Source organism: Musa acuminata, chromosome BXJ1-5, assembly GCF_036884655.1.
Source record: "Musa acuminata AAA Group cultivar baxijiao chromosome BXJ1-5, Cavendish_Baxijiao_AAA, whole genome shotgun sequence".
Classification (NCBI taxonomy): Eukaryota; Viridiplantae; Streptophyta; class Magnoliopsida; order Zingiberales; family Musaceae; genus Musa; species Musa acuminata.
Genome location: NC_088331.1, coordinates 31,172,560 through 31,191,579, shown reverse-complemented (window position 1 = coordinate 31,191,579; position 19,020 = coordinate 31,172,560). Strand labels below are relative to the sequence as shown.

Genomic DNA, 19,020 nt, shown 5'->3' with positions numbered 1-19,020 from the left:
TAATTCCAATTAATTCGTCTAAAAATAATTTCTCTTACTGTCATACCCACATATTTGCTGTATATGTCAACGATATTGCATAAACTTGTAATCAATTTCTATATAGGTTTAGTTAGTACGAAGTTTATCAACTCAGTTTATCTACTCGAGTGGATTAGTGAGTTCAAAAGAGATTTAAAATAACAGGAGAAGAATAATTTGAGGAAATTATTGCTTGAATAATCATTCATAAACAATTTGACGTAACTCGATATCAGATAAAATAAAATTAAAAAAAAAATCATTTTAGATAGTTTGAATATATGACATAAATACTATGATAACAAGAGGTAATGTGATAAATATTAATAGTGAGAGGAGTAGGTAATAGAAAGACTTTATTTGAAAGTATAAATCAACATCCAATTTCTTGTGACAAAAAATTGATGTTATACTTTTGAATCATTTAGATTTTATCTTTCGACTTTCTTTTTTAAAAATTATTTCTCACTAGTGTCATGGTGCATGGCTAACATTTCATGGCTATTATCTTACAAAAATGATGATATATCATTTAGAATATGATTCGATCTGACTAGTGAATTGTAATTACTTTTTGCACCAGAAGAATCAAGAGAGTTGAACAGGAAGCTCATAGTTTGTGAACAATGGAATATTATGGAGAGGGGAAGATCAAGATCACATGTTGCTAACTGTTGTAGAACAAAGGTGACATCTAAATCATTAGCTAATTGATTCCTTTCAACAGAAAACATCATTAGCTAATGGTATTGAGCAGATTCTTTAGAAGGTAAAACTCTTATCAATGTCTGAACCATATATATATATATATATATATATTGAGGCGGCGGCAGCAGCAGCACTTTTCTTTACTTGTTTGTCCTTCGAAATCCTCCTAGTGGGACTTAGACATTTGGATACTAGTAGAATTCCTCATGAGAACTCCGGCTAACGTCAACTAACCACGTCATAGTGGGCCCATCAACTATTTCATAACCGTGAATCTAAATATAATATCCTTTATTTTTTTAATTATTTATGATATTCATGATTTTTTCTTATTAACTTAATATGAATCTTTCGTAAATAATATTCAAATTCTAAGATTTATAATAGGCCCCTAACATTAATCTTTCACTATAAAATTATTTAATATAAAAAATTATTAAATATTTTTTTATATTTAAATAATTAAAAAAAATTATGAATATTATTAATAATTTAAAAATGAAGAATATAACACTAAGAGAAGATAGAACTATTCTTGTTGTTACATGTTTTAGAATTCTGCAAGACATGAGGCTTCCTTGGAATGTAAACTGAAGCTTAGCTTGACACAATCATTTTTGTTGGAGTTCTATGATGTTAATTCACTGATCTCAAGCGGATGTGGTTGGGACGTCCAAATACCAATTATAATAATTACAGTATGAGCAACCTATTAGGCTGATGGCCCATATTCAGCCCATGTGGGCTTTATCAGCCCACATCCCCTCTTAACCTAACCCTAATTAAGATTAGGGGGGTATGGTGGCTGCGTTTTAGAGGCAGATTAAAGCTATAAAAAGGCAGCAACGAGGCAGATCTTTGGAGCTACGAGATTCCAAAGAGAAGAAGGAGAACAAGGCAGAAAAGGAAGAGAAAGAAAGGGAATAAGACAAGGACAACGCAGAGAGATTGTTCACAATCATCTAGCAGTGTTCTCATCTCGGGTTAGATCAAATCTATAGTAGACTCTTGCTGTGATTACTTGGGGAGGTTTTAGATATTGTGGGCAGTGACGTGATCCTTGTATCACAGTTATTCTCTTATGGTTGTTGCTAGGGTTTTGGGCAAGAGATTGAGATTTGTATATTCATTATTCTCATAGTGGATTATCTCTAGTTTGCCCCGTGGTTTTTACCCTTCACATTGAAGGGGTTTTCCACGTATATCTTGGTGTTCTGTTTGATTGTGTTTCCATTTTATTTTGCTCCGTATTTTGGTCTTTTAGTATTTGTTCCTATACAAAGGTTATTCCTGTTTATATCCCCATCAACTGGTATCAGAGCAGGGTTTTGGTGATTTAATTTTTGTATTTGAACATGGAGGCCAGTAATATTTCTCGCATGATTAGTTTGAATGGAAATAATTAGATGATATGGAAACCAAGAATGGAAGATCTCTTGTATTGCAAAGATTTGTATGGGCCTTTGCAAGGGGATAGTGCAAAACCTACAACTATGACAGATGATGAGTGGAAGAGGTTAGATCGAAAAACAATTGGGTTTATTAGACAGTGACTTGATGACAGTGTCTTTCACCATGTTTCTACTGAAATTTCTGCATATTCTCTTTGGAAAAAATTGAAAAGTCTCTATAAAAGAAAAACAGCTAGCAACAAAGCTTTTTTTATCAGAAAACTTGTGAACCTAAAATATAGAGAGGGTGCTTGTCAGAGTATTACTAATTAGTTATCCTCTATGAAAATGTCTCTTGATAATGAGTTGCAGGCATTGTTACTTCTCAGTTCATTACCAGAAAGTTGGGAGACACTAGATGATGAGTCAAGTAACAAGCAGTTTGTTGAATGAGGAGTTGAGAAGAAAAAGTTCGGCAACATCTCGGAATGATTCACAAGCACTTATCTCAGAGAATAGAGGAAGGTCAAAGTCCAGAAGTAGTTCACGTATGGGTAGGAGCAAGTCAAGATCAAGAAAAGATATTGTTTGCTATAACTGTGGTGAGAAAGGACATTACAAGAACCAATGTAAGCAACCTAAGAAGAACAAGAAAAAGGGAAAAGAAGTAGAGTCTACAGAGTCAAAAGATAATAATACAGCTATAGTGCAGGGTGGTGATTATTTGATTTTGTCTCCTTCTGATGATATTTTTTCTTGTGTGTGTCAGGATCTTGAGTGTGTGATTGACACAGGTGCTTCTTATCATGCTACACCTCGGAGAGAGTTTTTTGCTACATACAAGTCTGGAAACTTTGGTGTTGTCAAGATGGGCAACTATGGCACAGCAGACATCATTGGCATGAGTGATATCCATTTAAAGATTAACCTTGGCTGCAAGTTGGTACTTAAGGATGTGAGGCATGTGGTTGACTTGAGGCTGAATTTAATTTCAGTTGGAAGACTAGATGATGAAGAATATGAAAGCAGATTTCACAGAGGGCAATGGAAGAGGGTTCTCTTGTTATAGCTAGTGGAAAAAAATGTCATACTTTGTACAGGTTGCAGGCTAAAGCTTATGGTGAGCAGTTAAATGCTACAGAGAAAGACTTCAGTATGGAGTTGTGGCATAGGCGATTGGGACACATGAGCGAGAAGGGGCTGCAAGCTCTTTCCAAGAGAGAGGTATTACCAGATCTTAAAGGTATACATCTGAACCCTTGTATTGATTGTTTGGCTAGTAAACAACATAGAGTTTCATTTGCTAGTGCTGCTTTGTCTAGAAAAATGCATGCCTTAGACCGTGTTTATACAGATGTATGTGGTCCTTTGAGGACAAAAACTCATGATGGATCTGTTGATGTTCTTGGTATAAGTGGTGCACTTTATTTTGTCACTTTTATAGATGATTTTTCCAGGAATGTTTGGGTTTATGCTTTGAAGACTAAAGATCAGGTTATTAATGTCTTCAAAGAGTTTCATGCCAGGATTGAAAGGGAGACAGAAAGAAAATTGAAATGCATAAGATCAGATAATGGTGGTGAGTATACGAGATTGTTTAATGACTATTGCAGGTCACATGGGATCCAACATGAGATGATAGTTCCTGGTACACCTCAGCATAATGCAATTGCAGAGAGGATGAACCGCACCATCATGGAAAAGATCAGATGTATGCTTTCACAGGCCAAGCTACCCAAAAGGTTTTGGGATGAGTCTTTGAGGACTGCAGTTGATGTGATCAACTTATCACCATGTACAGCCCTAGATGGTGATATTGCAGAGCATGTATGGTCAGAGAAAGATGTTTCCTACAGGCATTTGAGAGTATTTGGTTGTCGTGCATTTGCACATGTTCCAGATAATGAGAGGTCCAAACTGGATGGTAAGTCTAAAGAATGTATTTTTCTTGGTTACTCACATAATCAGTTTGGTTACAGGCTTTGGGATCCAGAAAAGCAGAAGGTGTTCAGGAGCAGAGATGTGGTCTTCTTTGAGGATCAAACCTTTGAGGATTTGAAGAAGAATGCACCAGCCAAGACTTCTGCAGAAGGATTAGCAGATTGTGACCCAGTTATTCCTCCAGTATATCAGGGTGATGGGGGAGATGTGCAGGAAAATAGTGTAGAGCCTGATGTTGATTTACCTACAGGATATGTTGAGCAAGAAGAGGTAGGAGAGCAAGTTCCCGCAGAACCTCAGTTGAGAAGATCTTCTAGACAACGTCAACCTTCCAGAAGATACTCTACAGATGAGTATGTGATGCTTACTAATGCAGGTGAACCAGAGAGTTACCAGGAAGCAGTTGAGAGTGAGCAGAAAGAGAAGTGGTTAGTTGCTATGCAGGAAGAGATGGATGCTCTTCAAAAGAACCACACTTATAATTTGGTGTTGCTACCAAATTGAATGAAGGCCTTGAAGAACAAGTGGGTTTTTAGGTTGAAGACTCAAGAATATTGTTCTCAACCAAAGTACAAAGCTAGATTGGTTGTGAAAGGCTTTGGTCAAAAGAAAGGTATTGACTTTGAAGAGATATTTTCTCCTGTTGTTAAAATGTCTTCTATTCGTGTTGCTCTTGGTATTGCTGCTAGCCAGGACTTGGAGGTTGAGCAGTTAGATGTGAAGACAGCTTTCCTTCATGGTGATTTGGAGGAGGACATTTATATGGAGCAACCAGAAGGCTTCAAAGTCAAAGGTAAAGATAATTTTGTCTGCAAGTTGAAGAAGAGCTTGTATGGGCTAAAGCAAGCTCCAAGACAGTGGTATAGAAAGTTTGATTCATTTATGACAGAAAATGGATACAAAAGAACGACTTCAGATCATTGTGTGTACATCAAATGGTTTGGTGAGGATTTTATTATTCTCTTACTTTATGTTGATGACATGCTTATTCTTGGGAAAGATATGTCTAAAATTGATAGGTTGAAGAAGGAACTGAGTGAGTCTTTTGCAATGAAGGACATGGGGCCAGCAAAGCAAATACTAGGCATGCATATTTCTCGTGACAGGAAAAACAAGAAGATTTGGTTGTCATAGGAGAAATACATCGAGAAGGTATTGGAAAGATTCAGTATGAGCAATGCTAAGCCAGTTGGTTCTCCTCTTGCAGGTCACTTCAAGTTGTGCTCAGAACAGAGTCCGTCAAGTGATGAGGAGAAGGAGAAAATGCAAAAGGTTCCTTATGCTTCAGCAGTTGGAAGTTTAATGTATGCAATGGTATGTACGAGGTCGGACATCGCATATGCAGTGGGTGTTACTAGCAGATTTCTTGCAAATCCAAGCAAAGAGCACTAGGCAACAGTGAAGTGGATTTTTAGATATCTCAGATGGAGCTCTAAGGTTTGTTTAAGCTTTGGAGGTGGACCACCTGTGTTAACAGGTTACACAGATGCAGATATGGCAAGAGATATAGATACGAGGAAGTCTACTTCAGGTTATGTACTTACTTTTGCAGGGGGAGTTGTGTCATGACAATCCAGATTGCAAAGGTGTATTGCTCTCTCTACCACAGAAGCAGAATATATTGCTGCTATAGAGGTATGCAAAGAAATGTTATGGATGAAAGAATTCTTACAAGAATTGGGGCTGAAATAGAAAAATTATGTGGTGCATTGTGACAGCCAGAGTGCCATCCATTTGTGTAAGAACCCAATGTTTCATTCCAAGTCAAAGCATATAGATGTCAGATACCACTGGATTCGAAATGTATTTGAAGGCAGTTGCAGCTTCAAAAAATTCATACAGATGACAACGGAGCAGACATGTTGACGAAGACCTTACCAAAAGAAAGACAGGAGATATGCCGACAGTTGGTCGGTATGGCTTTACATTAAGGAGTCATGGGACAACCTCCCTTATGGGCTGAAGGAGGAGGTTATTGGGCTAATAACCCATATTCAGCCCATGTGGGCTTTATCAGCCCACAACCCACACCCCCTCTTAACCTAACCTTAATTAAGATTAGGGAGGGTGTGGTGGCTGCGTTTTAGAGGCAGATTAAAGCTATAAAAAGGCAGCAACGAGGCAGATCTTTTGGAGCTACGAGATTCCAAAGAGAAGAAGGAGAACAAGGCAGAAAAGGAAGAGAAAGAAAGGGAAGAAGACAAGGACAACGCAGAGAGACTATTCACAATCATCTAGCAGTGTTCTCATCTCAGGTTAGATCAAATCTAGGTTTTAGATATTGTGGGCAGTGACGTGATCCTTGTATCACAGTTATTCTTTTGTGGTTGTTGCTAGGGTTTTGGGCAAGATATTGAGATTTGTATATTCATTATTCTCATAGTAGATTATCTCTAGTTTGCCCCGTGGTTTTTACCCTTCATATTGAAGGGTTTTCCACGTATATCTTGGTGTTCTGTTTGATTGTGTTTCCATTTTATTCCGCTGCGTATTTTGATCTTCTAGTATTTGTTCCTATACAAAGATTATTCCTGTTTATATCCCCATCACAACCATGCCAAGAAGATCATCCAGCAATTGCAGGGGAAAACAGTCCATTCGAGATACAAACTACTGAAGAGAGCAGTTTTAGCGTCGTCATCTCATGTGGATAGATTGAAATCATCCATTTGAGATCGATAATTGGAGCCAATTTGATCCATCCCCTGTGTAAAGCACGTCACACAACTTTTTTTGGTTTCATAATTTAGTCCCTTTTATAAGATCGCAATAGAGCTGTTTTGGAAAATATTATGAGACCAAAAAAATTATAAGAAATATTATAGTTGAGCTGCCCGAATTGCAAAGGATCCTACCGTGTTGATGTGTAATGCAGCTTTCAACTTATTTTGCCCATATCACATCTCATGAACTCGAAGCAAGATGGAGAGGAGGCACAGACTGATTGCTTTGGGTTGGCGACATTGCCTGGCATTTTGCTTCACAGTGAGGCATGTCCTGTGCCCACTGTACGTATCACTTCATTGACTCTTGCATGCTCTTCGAGCGTGGGGATGCTGTTTAAGGTCGCTAATAACCAGTGGAATAGTTGCAGATCTTTACGGATTCGATTGATCTTTTTCTTTGTTTGGTTTTAATTGAGCACTCTGCATGAACGATCATACAGCTTGTATGATCTTGTTTTGTCGTGCATGAATCATATGATTCCTTGTTGTCCTGCTTTTGTTCTCTTCGAGATTAGGCGTGCCTTTGAAGTGGAAGCCAAGCAAACAAACTCATCATCATCGTCATCATGCCATCGCAGCACTCCCTTCTTATCCCCTTGCACTCTGTGGGTGCAGTGCATCGTCGGACACTGCTGCCCTCCTGCTACCATGGCGTTCGAGCCCGCTGAGGTCGACTCCACCAGTCCTTTTCGCTCCGTGAAGGAGGCCGTCGCGGTCTACGGCGATCGCTGTCACGCAGGCAACGCTAGTTCTCGCAAGACCACCAGCTCATCTGCCAAGCTCGACATCATCAGAAGCCCGGTCTGTTCTCTGCCGCCTCCTAAGCCTGTCTTTTCGGCCAACTCCTCGCCGCCCTCCCTGTCTTCCACGTTCCGCTTCGTTCATGAGCGAGACGATGAGCTCAGAGTCGTCAACGCTGTCAGGAAGCTGGAGGCGGAGCTGTACGAGGCAAAACGAGAAGTGAAGCTGCTGAAGGAGATGCAGTCGGAGACGAAGGTAGCGGTCGCTGCTCTGTGCCTCCAGCTCCAGAAGAGCATGTCCAAAACAGAAGCAAGCAGCTTGGCGATCGAAGAGCGGCCCTGCAAAGTTCGAAGTGATCGATGGGGAGAGGAGAGGATCGGGAGCAGCGAGCGCTTGCCGACGCTGGCTCAAGCGCTTAGCCTCGGAAGGATGGAAGATGAGCTTGGTGGAAGAGGAAAAACAAAGGTGGGGAAGAGGAGGCCCCTCATTCCACTGATCGGGGACTTCTTCCCCAAGAGGAAGACATCTCCTGATCTAAGAAACACTCTCTACAGTCCATCCTTTTACAGTGTGCTGAGCTGATGTTTCTGCGATTGATGTTTTGTGTTGGCCTTCTTTCCTTGTGTGCTGCAAGCTTGAGATGAAAGAAAATAAAACAAAAGAGAATGAGATGAAAAGATTTATGCTTTAAAGGTTTGAAGTGAGATGAATAAAATTGAGATTATTGGCAAGTGAAGTTCATGTGCCAAAGTATGTGGATCCATTAAATTGGTATTTCATCAACTAAATTGAAATGTAGAATCAACCATTCATTAGTACTCTTTGTGCTTGCAAGGATCATTGCAAATGTGATGATCCAGTTTTCAAGTTGAACACATTGGAATCAATGCTTGAACTGGCCATGGAGGACCTGGGGATATAGTGCAACACAAACGAAGATAATATACCACAGAGAAAGGGAGAAGCTGGGTAAGATCTCTGCCAAAAGATTTAGTTGAGAGTACAAACGATGTATTCATTTAAACCATGCCAATTTGTGATGCCAAACTCCTCTTTGGATTGCTGTACACAGTCCCTAGGCCTAGATTATGCCTGTTGTAAAGGCATTCATTCAACAAACATAAATGTCATATTAACCATGAGCATATCCAGCTTTAATTGCAGGAAATCAAGGCTCTTCCACTGTAATCGGGAACGAGAATGGTCACCACCCATGGCACACCACTCTCCCCCCGTCTCTATCTCAAGCTTCAGCACTTGCATGTACTGTTGCCACATTAGCACTTACACGAGTTGGTAAAATAATGGGAGAAGACAACCTCTCAAGAAGATGCATGTGTGGATGCTGAAATGGAGCAGAAAACAATTACCACATATTGCTCAGGACAAGCTGGAAGGTAGAAGAGAACAGTCAACAAACCAGAGGCAAGTTACAGCACCATTATCCAGTACTAAATAGAGGAGAACCATGCCTAAACTGAAGTACATGTGCACAAGCTAAAGAGTGCATACTCTATCACTTCTAGGTTTGTCATAATGCTCTAAAATAATAAGTTTATAATGTATATGAGCTGATTCTGTGCTCAAACTAGGAGTTTAAGTTGGACTGCATCTTCATCAGTAAGCCTTTAAAGTAGATCAAATCACCATAAGGGCATGATTTTACATTAGTTTAAGCCTCGTATAATATCTTCTGTGATCAATAATCTAAACCAATAGCCATCCATTGATACAAAGGTTAAACCCATAGAAAAGGACACTAAAAGATTGGAGAATGAAACAAAATCCTAAGTTGAACCCAATGACTCTTAAAAATATGATTGGATGATCATAATTCTAAAGTCTTAAGCTTTAAAAAAGTCTAAGCTAAATGAGGAATGAGAACTGTATGAATATATTTAAGAAAGAACTTAACGTATATACTAACACCCCATCTCCTCTTGCAAGTAAGTGAAGGAAACCGAGTATATAGTGTAAGCTTAAACGAAGAATGATAATTGTATAAATATTTGTAATTAAACATCATGAAAAATAATTAACATTTTTTAATCATCTTAAAGACTTGATTGAGTGACCACAAATCCCAAAAGCTTGATAATTTATAACTTATGATCATTCAATCATTTTTTAAAATAAACTTATAATATTAATTTAATAATATGATTGAATGATTAATAATATTACAAGTTAGTTTTTTAGATGGCACAATATGGCTTAACAGAAACAAAGGCAAGATGTTGTAGTGTTGAGTGAGGTCATTTGGCTACCAACCACCAAATTCCAGTCCAATGTATCCTTTTTCTTTTCTTTGCTTAATTTGATGGGATCATATATATATATATATATATATATATATTTCCACCCATATGTTGGATGTTCAAGGAGGAATAATCTTTTATGCCTAAAGGTCAGGCCAGTGGTGTGCTATAGACATCAACTCATCTTAAGACACCATGAATATTCAACCTCTACATGTATCAAGGTAGTCTAAGTTCTCTCTTGACCTTGACGAAGCATGGAATTAACACATCACTATATAAACAAAGAATTCTAAGCTTTGTGATTCATAGTTCGCACCTAAGCAGGGAAGGAATTACATGTAGAATATTGAAATACTGTAATAAAAGATGAATAAAGAATGAGAGTACTTTTGTTAGAAACTCACCTTAGTGAACTGGCACAGTAAAATAGTGCCTTGCATGCTTTTATTTTTTTTGTTTTAACGGTTTATGAGTTGCAGTCTTCTAATTTTATTTTTCTCTTCTAATCAAACCTAGACTTAGATCATTCAAAACAAATTATAACTTTCATCCAGAGTTATATAATTTAAGATGATGCATAATATTCATAACCCCTTTTTTCTTTTGACAATCTTGCTATTGATATTCTCTTAAAAATAATAAAATATTATTTTATTATCTACGGTCCTAGTATTATTGATTTTATCTTTTTTTTTTCACAATCTCGCTCTTATTATCGAAGTTGTCATTGCCTCGTGCTCTCGACTGACACTATCTTCGATCGTCGCTCTATGCTCTTCGCTCGATGCTCCCTTATGTTTTTTGTCGATATGATCATCGATCATTATCTCATGCTCTTTATTCGTGATGCTTATCTAGTGAAAAAAAAAAAAAAAAGAACAGAAGACAAGGAAAGAAAGATATTTAAGTTTATTTGTTAAAATATAGGTTACAAATATAAAAAAAATAAAAATAGATTATAAATAATAAAGAGATTTTACAAATAAATATTCTTTAAGATTAATCCTGGAGAGACAAGTATTTCACTTGCATTTGGAAGCAACCACAGGCATCCTTCCACTTTACTGTGGGAGAAGTACCATCACATAGAAGAATCTCAACTAGTGTTAGCTCTTAGTAGCCGTGGGTTTTTGGTGGCGGGGCAACCACAAGCTTCACCGCTTTGGAAACCTAGGTGGCAGCACAGACGAAGGGGTTGAGCGCAGCTACTTGCTGCAGCTGTTGCCGGAGCAACTGAAGTTTGGGGAAGACGTTCCGGAGAGCGGCCAGGGAGGCTCATGGAGAGGCCGAGGTCGAGGACGACGCAGCGGTCGACGTCTTGGCTGGCGCCGACGCTGCTGATGGTCTTGTAGCAGCAGTCGACTGGGGCTTCCGAGAGAATCATGTCCTGCGCAATGGTCGTGATTTCTTGTCGTCGCGGAGCGGCGTTGCCACTGGCCGGGCCGTGACTCTGGGGATCGATACCCCGGCTGAGGAGCTTTCGCTTGATGTGCGTGTTCCAGTAGTTCTTGATGTCGTTGTCCGTCCTCCCCGGTAATCGCCCGGCTATCAGCGACCACCTTGATCGATAGAAACAACATTGCATGCATGTTTATGACCTGTAAAGGTAAAAAGAAGGTAACTTACTTGTTCCCAAGCAAGCCGTGAAGCTCGATGATGAGTTCATCTTCCTCCTCTGTAAATTTGCCGCGCTTGAGGTCGGGCCGGAGGTAGTTTATCCACCGCAGCCTGCAGCTCTTACCGCATCGGAGCAAACCTACAAGTACAGAAAAAGATCAGCAGACAGAGAATTATCCTTTGAGCAGATCAAACATGAGATGCATAACTCAAACGAGTTGTAGTAGGACCTGCAGCTTTAGGGAGTGATCTCCAGCAACCTTCACCATGGGTTCTGATGTAGGAGATGAGCTTCTGGTCTTCCTCCTTGGTCCATGCTCCCTTGTTGGTGTGAGCCTTCTCACAGCACGGAGATCTGCCCATTTCATATGGAGAAGAAAGAGGATAAGGAAGATAGAAGAGAGTCGAAACAATTGCTTTGAGTTGGAGAGGAAGGAGGCCAACAAGGGAAGCCGGAAAGGGAAATGGATAGGAAAGATGACAGCTAGTCCACAATCCAACTCCAACAGTAGGTGTGTCCTTCACTCTATCAATGCCTCTCTGCACCATTACACTCTTCAGTCTCCCTACTGGATATCTATCCATCAAGTGGCCTGTGACCCAGCTTCATGGAGAATCAGGGAAAGTTGGCTCATGTGGTACTGAAGAGGTGTCTCAAGGACCTACATGATAGGAAAGATGACAGCTTTTATTCTGAATCAAGTGGTCCGTTCATTGACTTTTCCAAGCTCAAAGAAGGTAAGGGCATCAAATGCCTCTTGACTACCTTTCTGAGTTGAGTCACCTCTTCTCAACTCATTCATCAGCTTCTCTATGTATAGGACTACAAGAAACAACCTTAAATGGGAAAATGATACATTCTCAATGGTCTCAATCTAAACCTCCCATGCCTTCATCACGGTGAAGCTTGAGAGTCGGAGGGTGTTAGAAAAAACATGTTGTGAAATACTTTTTTTCTCTCTTTGTGTATCAAGATGGATTCCTTATCAAAATATCAATTTGATATCAAAATGTAAATATTAACCAGCACAGCATAAATAATAGAGCAATTAATCAATCACACAGTGAGATCAAATCTTTTAACGTGAAAAACCTAATGTGAAAAAAATTACGAGACTATAGTCTACCTCAAACTTCCACTATCAATAATAATGATAACAAGTTTACAGTAAATCTTCTCTAGAATAACTAGAGGATCATAATAACATCAAGAATATAGATCTTGGCTCTAACATATCATCATATAGGATGAATCTCCTTAAAAGAGAATTTTAGGTCTCACAAAATGGGTATAGCATGAAAGTACCTTAGAGAAGGTAAACTGTAGACCAAACCATTAGGATTGTAAAGTTTACTGTAAAGATTCTCCATATAAAATTTGGGTAAAAAATGACAACGTTTGACCACCGACCGTCAAGCAAAAAACTTAAAAACCTGATCTTTCTCTCTTCTTCTTCTCTCTCTTCTTTTCTCTCTCTCTTTTGCCGTGTGCTGTCGTCGTTCACTGCACTCGTTTGCTGCACACGCTTGCTGCTCTCTCTAATTAGCTGCCCTCACCTTTTGCCTTTTCTCTCTTAATTATTGATTTGGGCTCAATAGACCAAATTGTCCAAGCCCACATATGGGTTGGACCCGACAATTCTCCCTCTCCAACTCATATGGTGGACTATACTAAGCCCGCTCTTCGCCTACATACTTCAAGCTTCTCCTTAGGCAAAGGTTTTGTCAACATATCTGATCCATTCTCATTAGTATGCACTTTTTCTAATTGTAATTCTTTTATCTCAAGCACATCACGAATCCAGTGATATCTCACATCAATATGCTTGGATCTAGAATGGTATGTTGAATTCTTGGAGAGGTGAATGACACTCTAACTGTCATAGTAAATAGTATATCCTTCCTGTTTCAAGCCCAATTCCTATAGAAATTTTTTCATCCATAAAGTTTCCTTGCAGACTTTAGTAACTGCTATGTATTCTGCTTCTATGGTTGATAGAGCAACACAATTCTGTAACTTTGATTGCCAAGAGAATGCTCTCCTGCAAATGTCATCAAGAACCCCGAAGTAGACTTCCTGGAATCAGTATCACCTGCCATGTTTGTATCTATGTACCCTTCTAACACAGGTTCATCATTACCAAAACATAAACATAACCTGAAAGTATCTCTTAGATATCTTAATATCCATTTCACTACTATCCAATGTTCCTTTCTAGGATTAGAGAGAAATTAGCTGACAACTTCAATTGCATGAGTTATATCTGACCTAGTACAAACCATAGCATATATCAAACTGCCTACTACAGATGAGTAAGGCACTCTGGATATTTCTTCTTTTTCTTTCTTACTTGTAGGACATTGTTTAGAACTAAGCTTGAAATGACCTGCAAGGGGAGAACAAACTGTTTTGGCTTTACTCATGTTGAATCTTTTAAGAACCTTTTCAATGTAAGCCTCCTAAGATAGCCAAATCTTCCTTTTCTTCCTATCACGAAGAATCTTCATGCCGAGTATTTATTTTACCGATCACAAGTCTTTTATGGCAAAAGACTTACTTAGTTCTCTTTTATGCTTTTCAATTTTTTCAGCATCATGACCAACAATTAGTATATCATCAACATATAGCAGTAAAATAATAAAATCATTATATGAAAATTTTTTCGTAAACACACAATGATCAGATGTGGTTCTATTATAATCTTGGCTTATCATAAAGGAATCAAACTTTTTGTACCATTGTCTAGGTGCCTATTTAAGTCCATATAAGTTTTTTCTAAGCTTACACACCAGATTTTCTTTTCCCTTGACTTTGAAACATTCTGGTTGCTCCATATAAATTTCTTCTTTCTAAGTCTTCATAAAGAAATACTATTTTTACATCAAGTTGCTTAACTTCTAAATTCAAGCGGGTAGCTAAACCAAGAACAACTTGGATAGAGGATATTTTCACAATTGGAGAAAATATTTCTTCAAAACCTTTTTTTCTGACTAAATCCCTTCACAACTAGTCGTGCATTGTATCTTTGTTGTGAGCTATTATTTTTAGTCTTCAATTTATAAACCCACTTATTCTTGAGAGCTTTCTTCTCTTTAGGCAATTTTACCAAGTCATAGGTATGGTTCTCAAACAAGGATCTCATCTTTAACCCACTCATTCTTATTCTCATGTAGAATAGTTTCATGGTACATACTCATATGGAGGATATCTGGTAGTTGGTTGTCGCTCTCTAGTGGATCTTCTCAATGGAATCTCAACTGGTAGTGGAGGTGCTTGTTCAGTTGGTTTAGCATCATCAACTATAGGTGTATCATCACTGGTATTCTCACCACAATCTTCTTGTTCATCTCCCCCATAATCATCATGAACTATAGGTGAAGGAACTGGACCCAATCTCTAAGGAATATAAACAGAGGTTTCTAGCTTCTCAATATTATCACCATCATCAAACAATTAGCCTTCAAGAAATACAACATCTCTACTTCTAATAATCTTCTTGTTCATTGGATCCCATAATCTGTACCTAAACTTTTCATAACCATATCCCAAGAAGATATATGTGTTTGCTTTACTATTAAGCTTGGACCTCTCATCTTTGGGAATATGAACAAATGCTTTACACCCAAAGACTCTTAAGTAATTATAAGTTATATCTTTTCCTCTCCATACTCTCTTTGGAATATCACCTTTGAGAGAAACTGATGGAGAAAGATTTATCAGATCAATTGTAGTTCTCATAGCCTCTCTCCAAAATGACTTTGGTAACTTGGCATGGGAAAGCATACACCTAATCATTTCTTCAATGGTTCTGTTCATCCTTTCTGCCACACCGTTCTATTGAGGAGTTTTAGGAACTGTTTTCTCAAGCTTGATACTATGGAGCCCGCAATAATTCTCAAAAAGACCCCTGTACTCGCCACCATTATCTGATCGAATACACTTTAGTTTTCTACTAGTTTCTCTTTCAACACTGACATGAAACTCCTTAAAAACATCAAGTACCTGATCTTTATATTTTAAAGTAAAAACCCATACTTTTCTAGAATTGTCATCAATAAAAGTAACAAAATAAAGAGCACATCTAAGAGTTCTAGTTTGCATAGTACAAACATTAGTATGAACTAAATCAATAACATCTGATATTCTAGATGATGGATATGTATGAAATGCAACTCTGTGTGTTTTTCCAACTAAGCAATGATCACAAGATTTAAGAGATGTACTTTGCAACTCTAGTAAGAATTGCTTTCTAAAAAGAGTTTGAAGTCCCTTCTCGCTGATATGTCCAAGCCTCTTATGTCAAATATCTATACTTTCATCTTTTTTAATTGCATTAATTTTTCTTTTGTGTAGCTTAGCTTCCATGACATAAAAAGAATTAAGTTTCTTTTCTCTTGCCACAATTAGAAAACTTTTAGTGAGTTTCCATTTGCTTTCACTAAAATAGTGTGCAAAGCTCTCATCATCAAGTCTACCTGTAAATATCAAGTTAAGACGAATATCTGGAATATGCCTTACATCTTTGAGTATCAATTTACTCCCAATATTGGTCTCCAAGCAAATATATCCAATACCCACAATCTTAAATGTACTATTGTTTCCCATTCTAACATTACCAAAATCACCAACAGTATAAGATCTAAAAAAATCACCATGAGAAGTGACATGAAATGAAGCACCAGAGTCAATTACCCAATTACTGTCCTGAGCTACAAGACTAACACAACCTTCATCACATACAATAGTGATATTACCTTCAGCAGCAATTGTATCAGTCTCTTTCTCATTTTTCTTTATTTCATTCTATTCTCGCTTCTAAAACCTATACTATTTCTTCATGTGACCTAGCCTGTTACAGTGGAAATATTTGATATCTCTTCTATACTTAGATCTTCCTCTATATCCATGTGGGTTTCTGCTATGACTTCTTCCACGTCTTTCTTGTTTTTTAGTAACAAATGCACCAGAAGAAGATTCACCATGTTCTTTCCTTCTAGCATCTTCATTTAGCAAACTATCTTTAACCATATCTATAGTTAGAGTTTCCTCTAGCGTGGAGTTGCAAATAGTCACAACATACGTTTCTCAACTTTCTAGTAAAGAGCTGAGAAGTAATAATCCTTGCATCTCATCATCTATATTCATTTTTATAGCAACTAACTTACTTGCAAGACTCTGAAATAGGCTTATGTGCTCAATAATATTACCACCATCTTTATACTGTAAATTTACAAGTCTTTTGAGGAGAGAAATTCTATTTCCTACTATCTTTTGCGTAAAGAGATTTTCTAATTTTTGCCAAACAACATTAGCTTTGGTTTCATTCCAAATATGCTCATGCAAGTTTATATCCATCCATCTTCTAATATAGGCAATGACTTTTTTATGTTGAATGACTTTTTTATGTTGAACTTCCCATTCTTCATCGTCCATAGTAGAATGTTTATCTTTAACCTTGATAGACTTATACAAATCTTTGCAATAGAGTAAATCTTCCATCAGATGCCTCCAAGTGGAATAATTTGATGAGTTCAATTTAATCATATCATCTGACTGTGTCATCTCAATCACACAAGAAAAATTAGCACCAAACAACCTGTTGCTCTGATACCACTTATTGGGAAAAACTTGTTGAAGCAGAATCATTCTTTTCCCTCTTTGTGTATCAAAATGGGTTCCTCATCAAAATACCAACTTGATATCAAAATATAAATATCAATCAGCATAGTATAAACAATATAGAAATTAATCAATCACACAGTGAGACCAAATCTTTTAACATGAAAAATCCAATGTGGGAAAAATCACGGGATCGTAGTCCACCTCAAACTTCCACTATCAATGATAATGATAATAGATTTACAGTAAATCTTCTCTAGAATAACTAGAGGATCATAATAACATCAAGAACATAGATCTTGTCTTAGCATAGCAAATCATATAGGATGGATCTCCTCAAAAGAGAATTATAGATTTCACAAAATGGGTATAATAGGAAAGTACCTTAGAGAGAACCTAATCGTTTTTCCCATGCTTGTTGCTCTCGCTGATTAGCTGCTTTTACCTTTTTATCTTTTCTTTCTTAATTATTGATTTGAGATCAATAGATTGTCCAAGCACCGGACCCAAGAGGGCTTTGCGTTGGAGGACAAGTAGAATAAATATCTTTACTGTCACTGCCGTGGACATTGTGGCCGAAAAAGATCCTTGTGGGATCTAGTTGATGGCCTAAGGTCTCAGCCAAAATCTTCTCCACCTCAGTCAGTCTCTGCCAGGTTGAAAGGCCTTTGTCTTTCCATTTTCTTCTCAAGTATCCTATACCAGGTTGATGTACATCTTGCAGTGCAGCCATGAGAAGCAACTGAGGTATTACAGTAGAGTTCAGAAAGTCCTGCACATGGATCAGAAATTATATGTTTTTGAGACATGAGAACAATCTGGGCAGAGTGAAGCAGAAAAGAAGAGAATGATCATGTACAGAGGGTAAAAGTAAAAGATAGTTATCAAAATAAACAAATGGAACAAGTTTTGGTTCTCTATATGTAAAGGAACACTTACCATTTGTGTGTGCTAATTAACCTTAAGCTTGATAGTTATTCCTAGATACGTTTAGGACCCTCATAATGTGCTTCCATCATCTTCCTATAGAAACTTCTTGTTCTGCTTATTGGAAGTTTGAACTACTAAAGTGCTTCAGACTTCAGATTGCTTCTCCTTTACATGCTTGAAAAAGAAACCAAATTAATTAGCGAGGTAGGCTGCAGAGCTTGATAAGTCGAAGCTGTGACTGAAGTTTTTTGTTCTGCACTAACTACATTTCATAAGCCAATTGCTAGAAGCTAATACTGAAAAAGTAAATGCGGAGTCATCCTAGGTATAGTAAAACTGTTTGACCTTGCTGATTCACAAAACTAATATTTTCTGGCCTCACCCACAGTTTGATGCTAACGCTGATAGGTTATTAGACCTTACATGTGACTTCTAGAATGCATCCATCAACTTCGATTGTTTTATTAGACTGAACGCTACTGTCACAGACTGGCCTTTACACAAGGCATGCATTCTGCAAACCAAACAAACAAGCCTCCATTGCCACACACACACACCGTACCACATCGACTGATCCCACTGATACGTCAGCTGTATCACAAGCTAAACCAACCATTATCTTCTCCTGCATCACTACGTTACAACCCAGACATAGGATTCCAAAACCTCAGTTCCAGATAAAACTTTTGGCTTGAAACGTGTTAATCACCGAACCCATGCATCTTTGAAAATAAACAACTGGTTGTTGTCATTCGAAGTTCGAATAGCCAAATCCATTACGAGGATGTGTTTGTTCGATTATGTGATATTATTTAATTAGATAAAATATATTATAAATTTAATTAGATTACGATTATCGATCAATAGAAAAAAGATTTAATTATAATATAATTCTTTAGAAGATGATCTTAATAAAAGAGATTCTCCTAATTACTTATCATAGACACTTTACTTTTGTCTATAAATAGAAATGACCTTCTATACAACTCTAAACTATAAGGATATATAAAATAATATTATCATACCTATTATATAATTATTCGAAATATATTTTTAGTTGGGAT

The 19,020-nt window shown here is 37.6% G+C and overlaps 2 protein-coding genes across 2 annotated transcripts; one reads left to right on the top strand and one right to left on the bottom strand.

Annotated features, from left to right (window-relative positions):
• Positions 1-7,423: 7,423 nt before the first annotated feature.
• On the top strand, positions 7,424-8,259 carry LOC135675054 (uncharacterized). The gene has a single exon (XM_065185313.1). It carries the CDS (start codon positions 7,436-7,438, stop codon positions 8,108-8,110), a length of 675 nt encoding a protein of 224 aa, XP_065041385.1. The 5' UTR covers positions 7,424-7,435; the 3' UTR covers positions 8,111-8,259.
• Positions 8,260-10,730: 2,471 nt separating this feature from the next.
• On the bottom strand, positions 10,731-11,937 carry LOC135675053 (myb-related protein 308-like). The gene is made up of 3 exons (XM_065185312.1): positions 11,637-11,937; positions 11,416-11,545; positions 10,731-11,348 (listed from the first exon to the last, which is right to left on the bottom strand). Exons 1-3 carry the CDS (start codon positions 11,767-11,769, stop codon positions 10,886-10,888), a joined length of 726 nt encoding a protein of 241 aa, XP_065041384.1. The 5' UTR covers positions 11,770-11,937; the 3' UTR covers positions 10,731-10,885.
• Positions 11,938-19,020: the final 7,083 nt, after the last annotated feature.

Excerpts from the sequence above, each read along its gene's own strand:
- LOC135675054 (XM_065185313.1), top strand. The coding sequence starts at position 7,436 with ATGGCGTTCGAGCCCGCTGAGGTCGACTCCACCAGTCCTTTTCGCTCC.
- LOC135675053 (XM_065185312.1), bottom strand. The coding sequence starts at position 11,769 with ATGGGCAGATCTCCGTGCTGTGAGAAGGCTCACACCAACAAGGGAGCA. Across the intron at positions 11,546-11,636 it reads ATCACTCCCTAAAGCTGCAG|GTTTGCTCCGATGCGGTAAG; the intron begins GTCCTACTACAA and ends CTGTACTTGTAG. Across the intron at positions 11,349-11,415 it reads CACGGCTTGCTTGGGAACAA|GTGGTCGCTGATAGCCGGGC; the intron begins GTAAGTTACCTT and ends CTATCGATCAAG.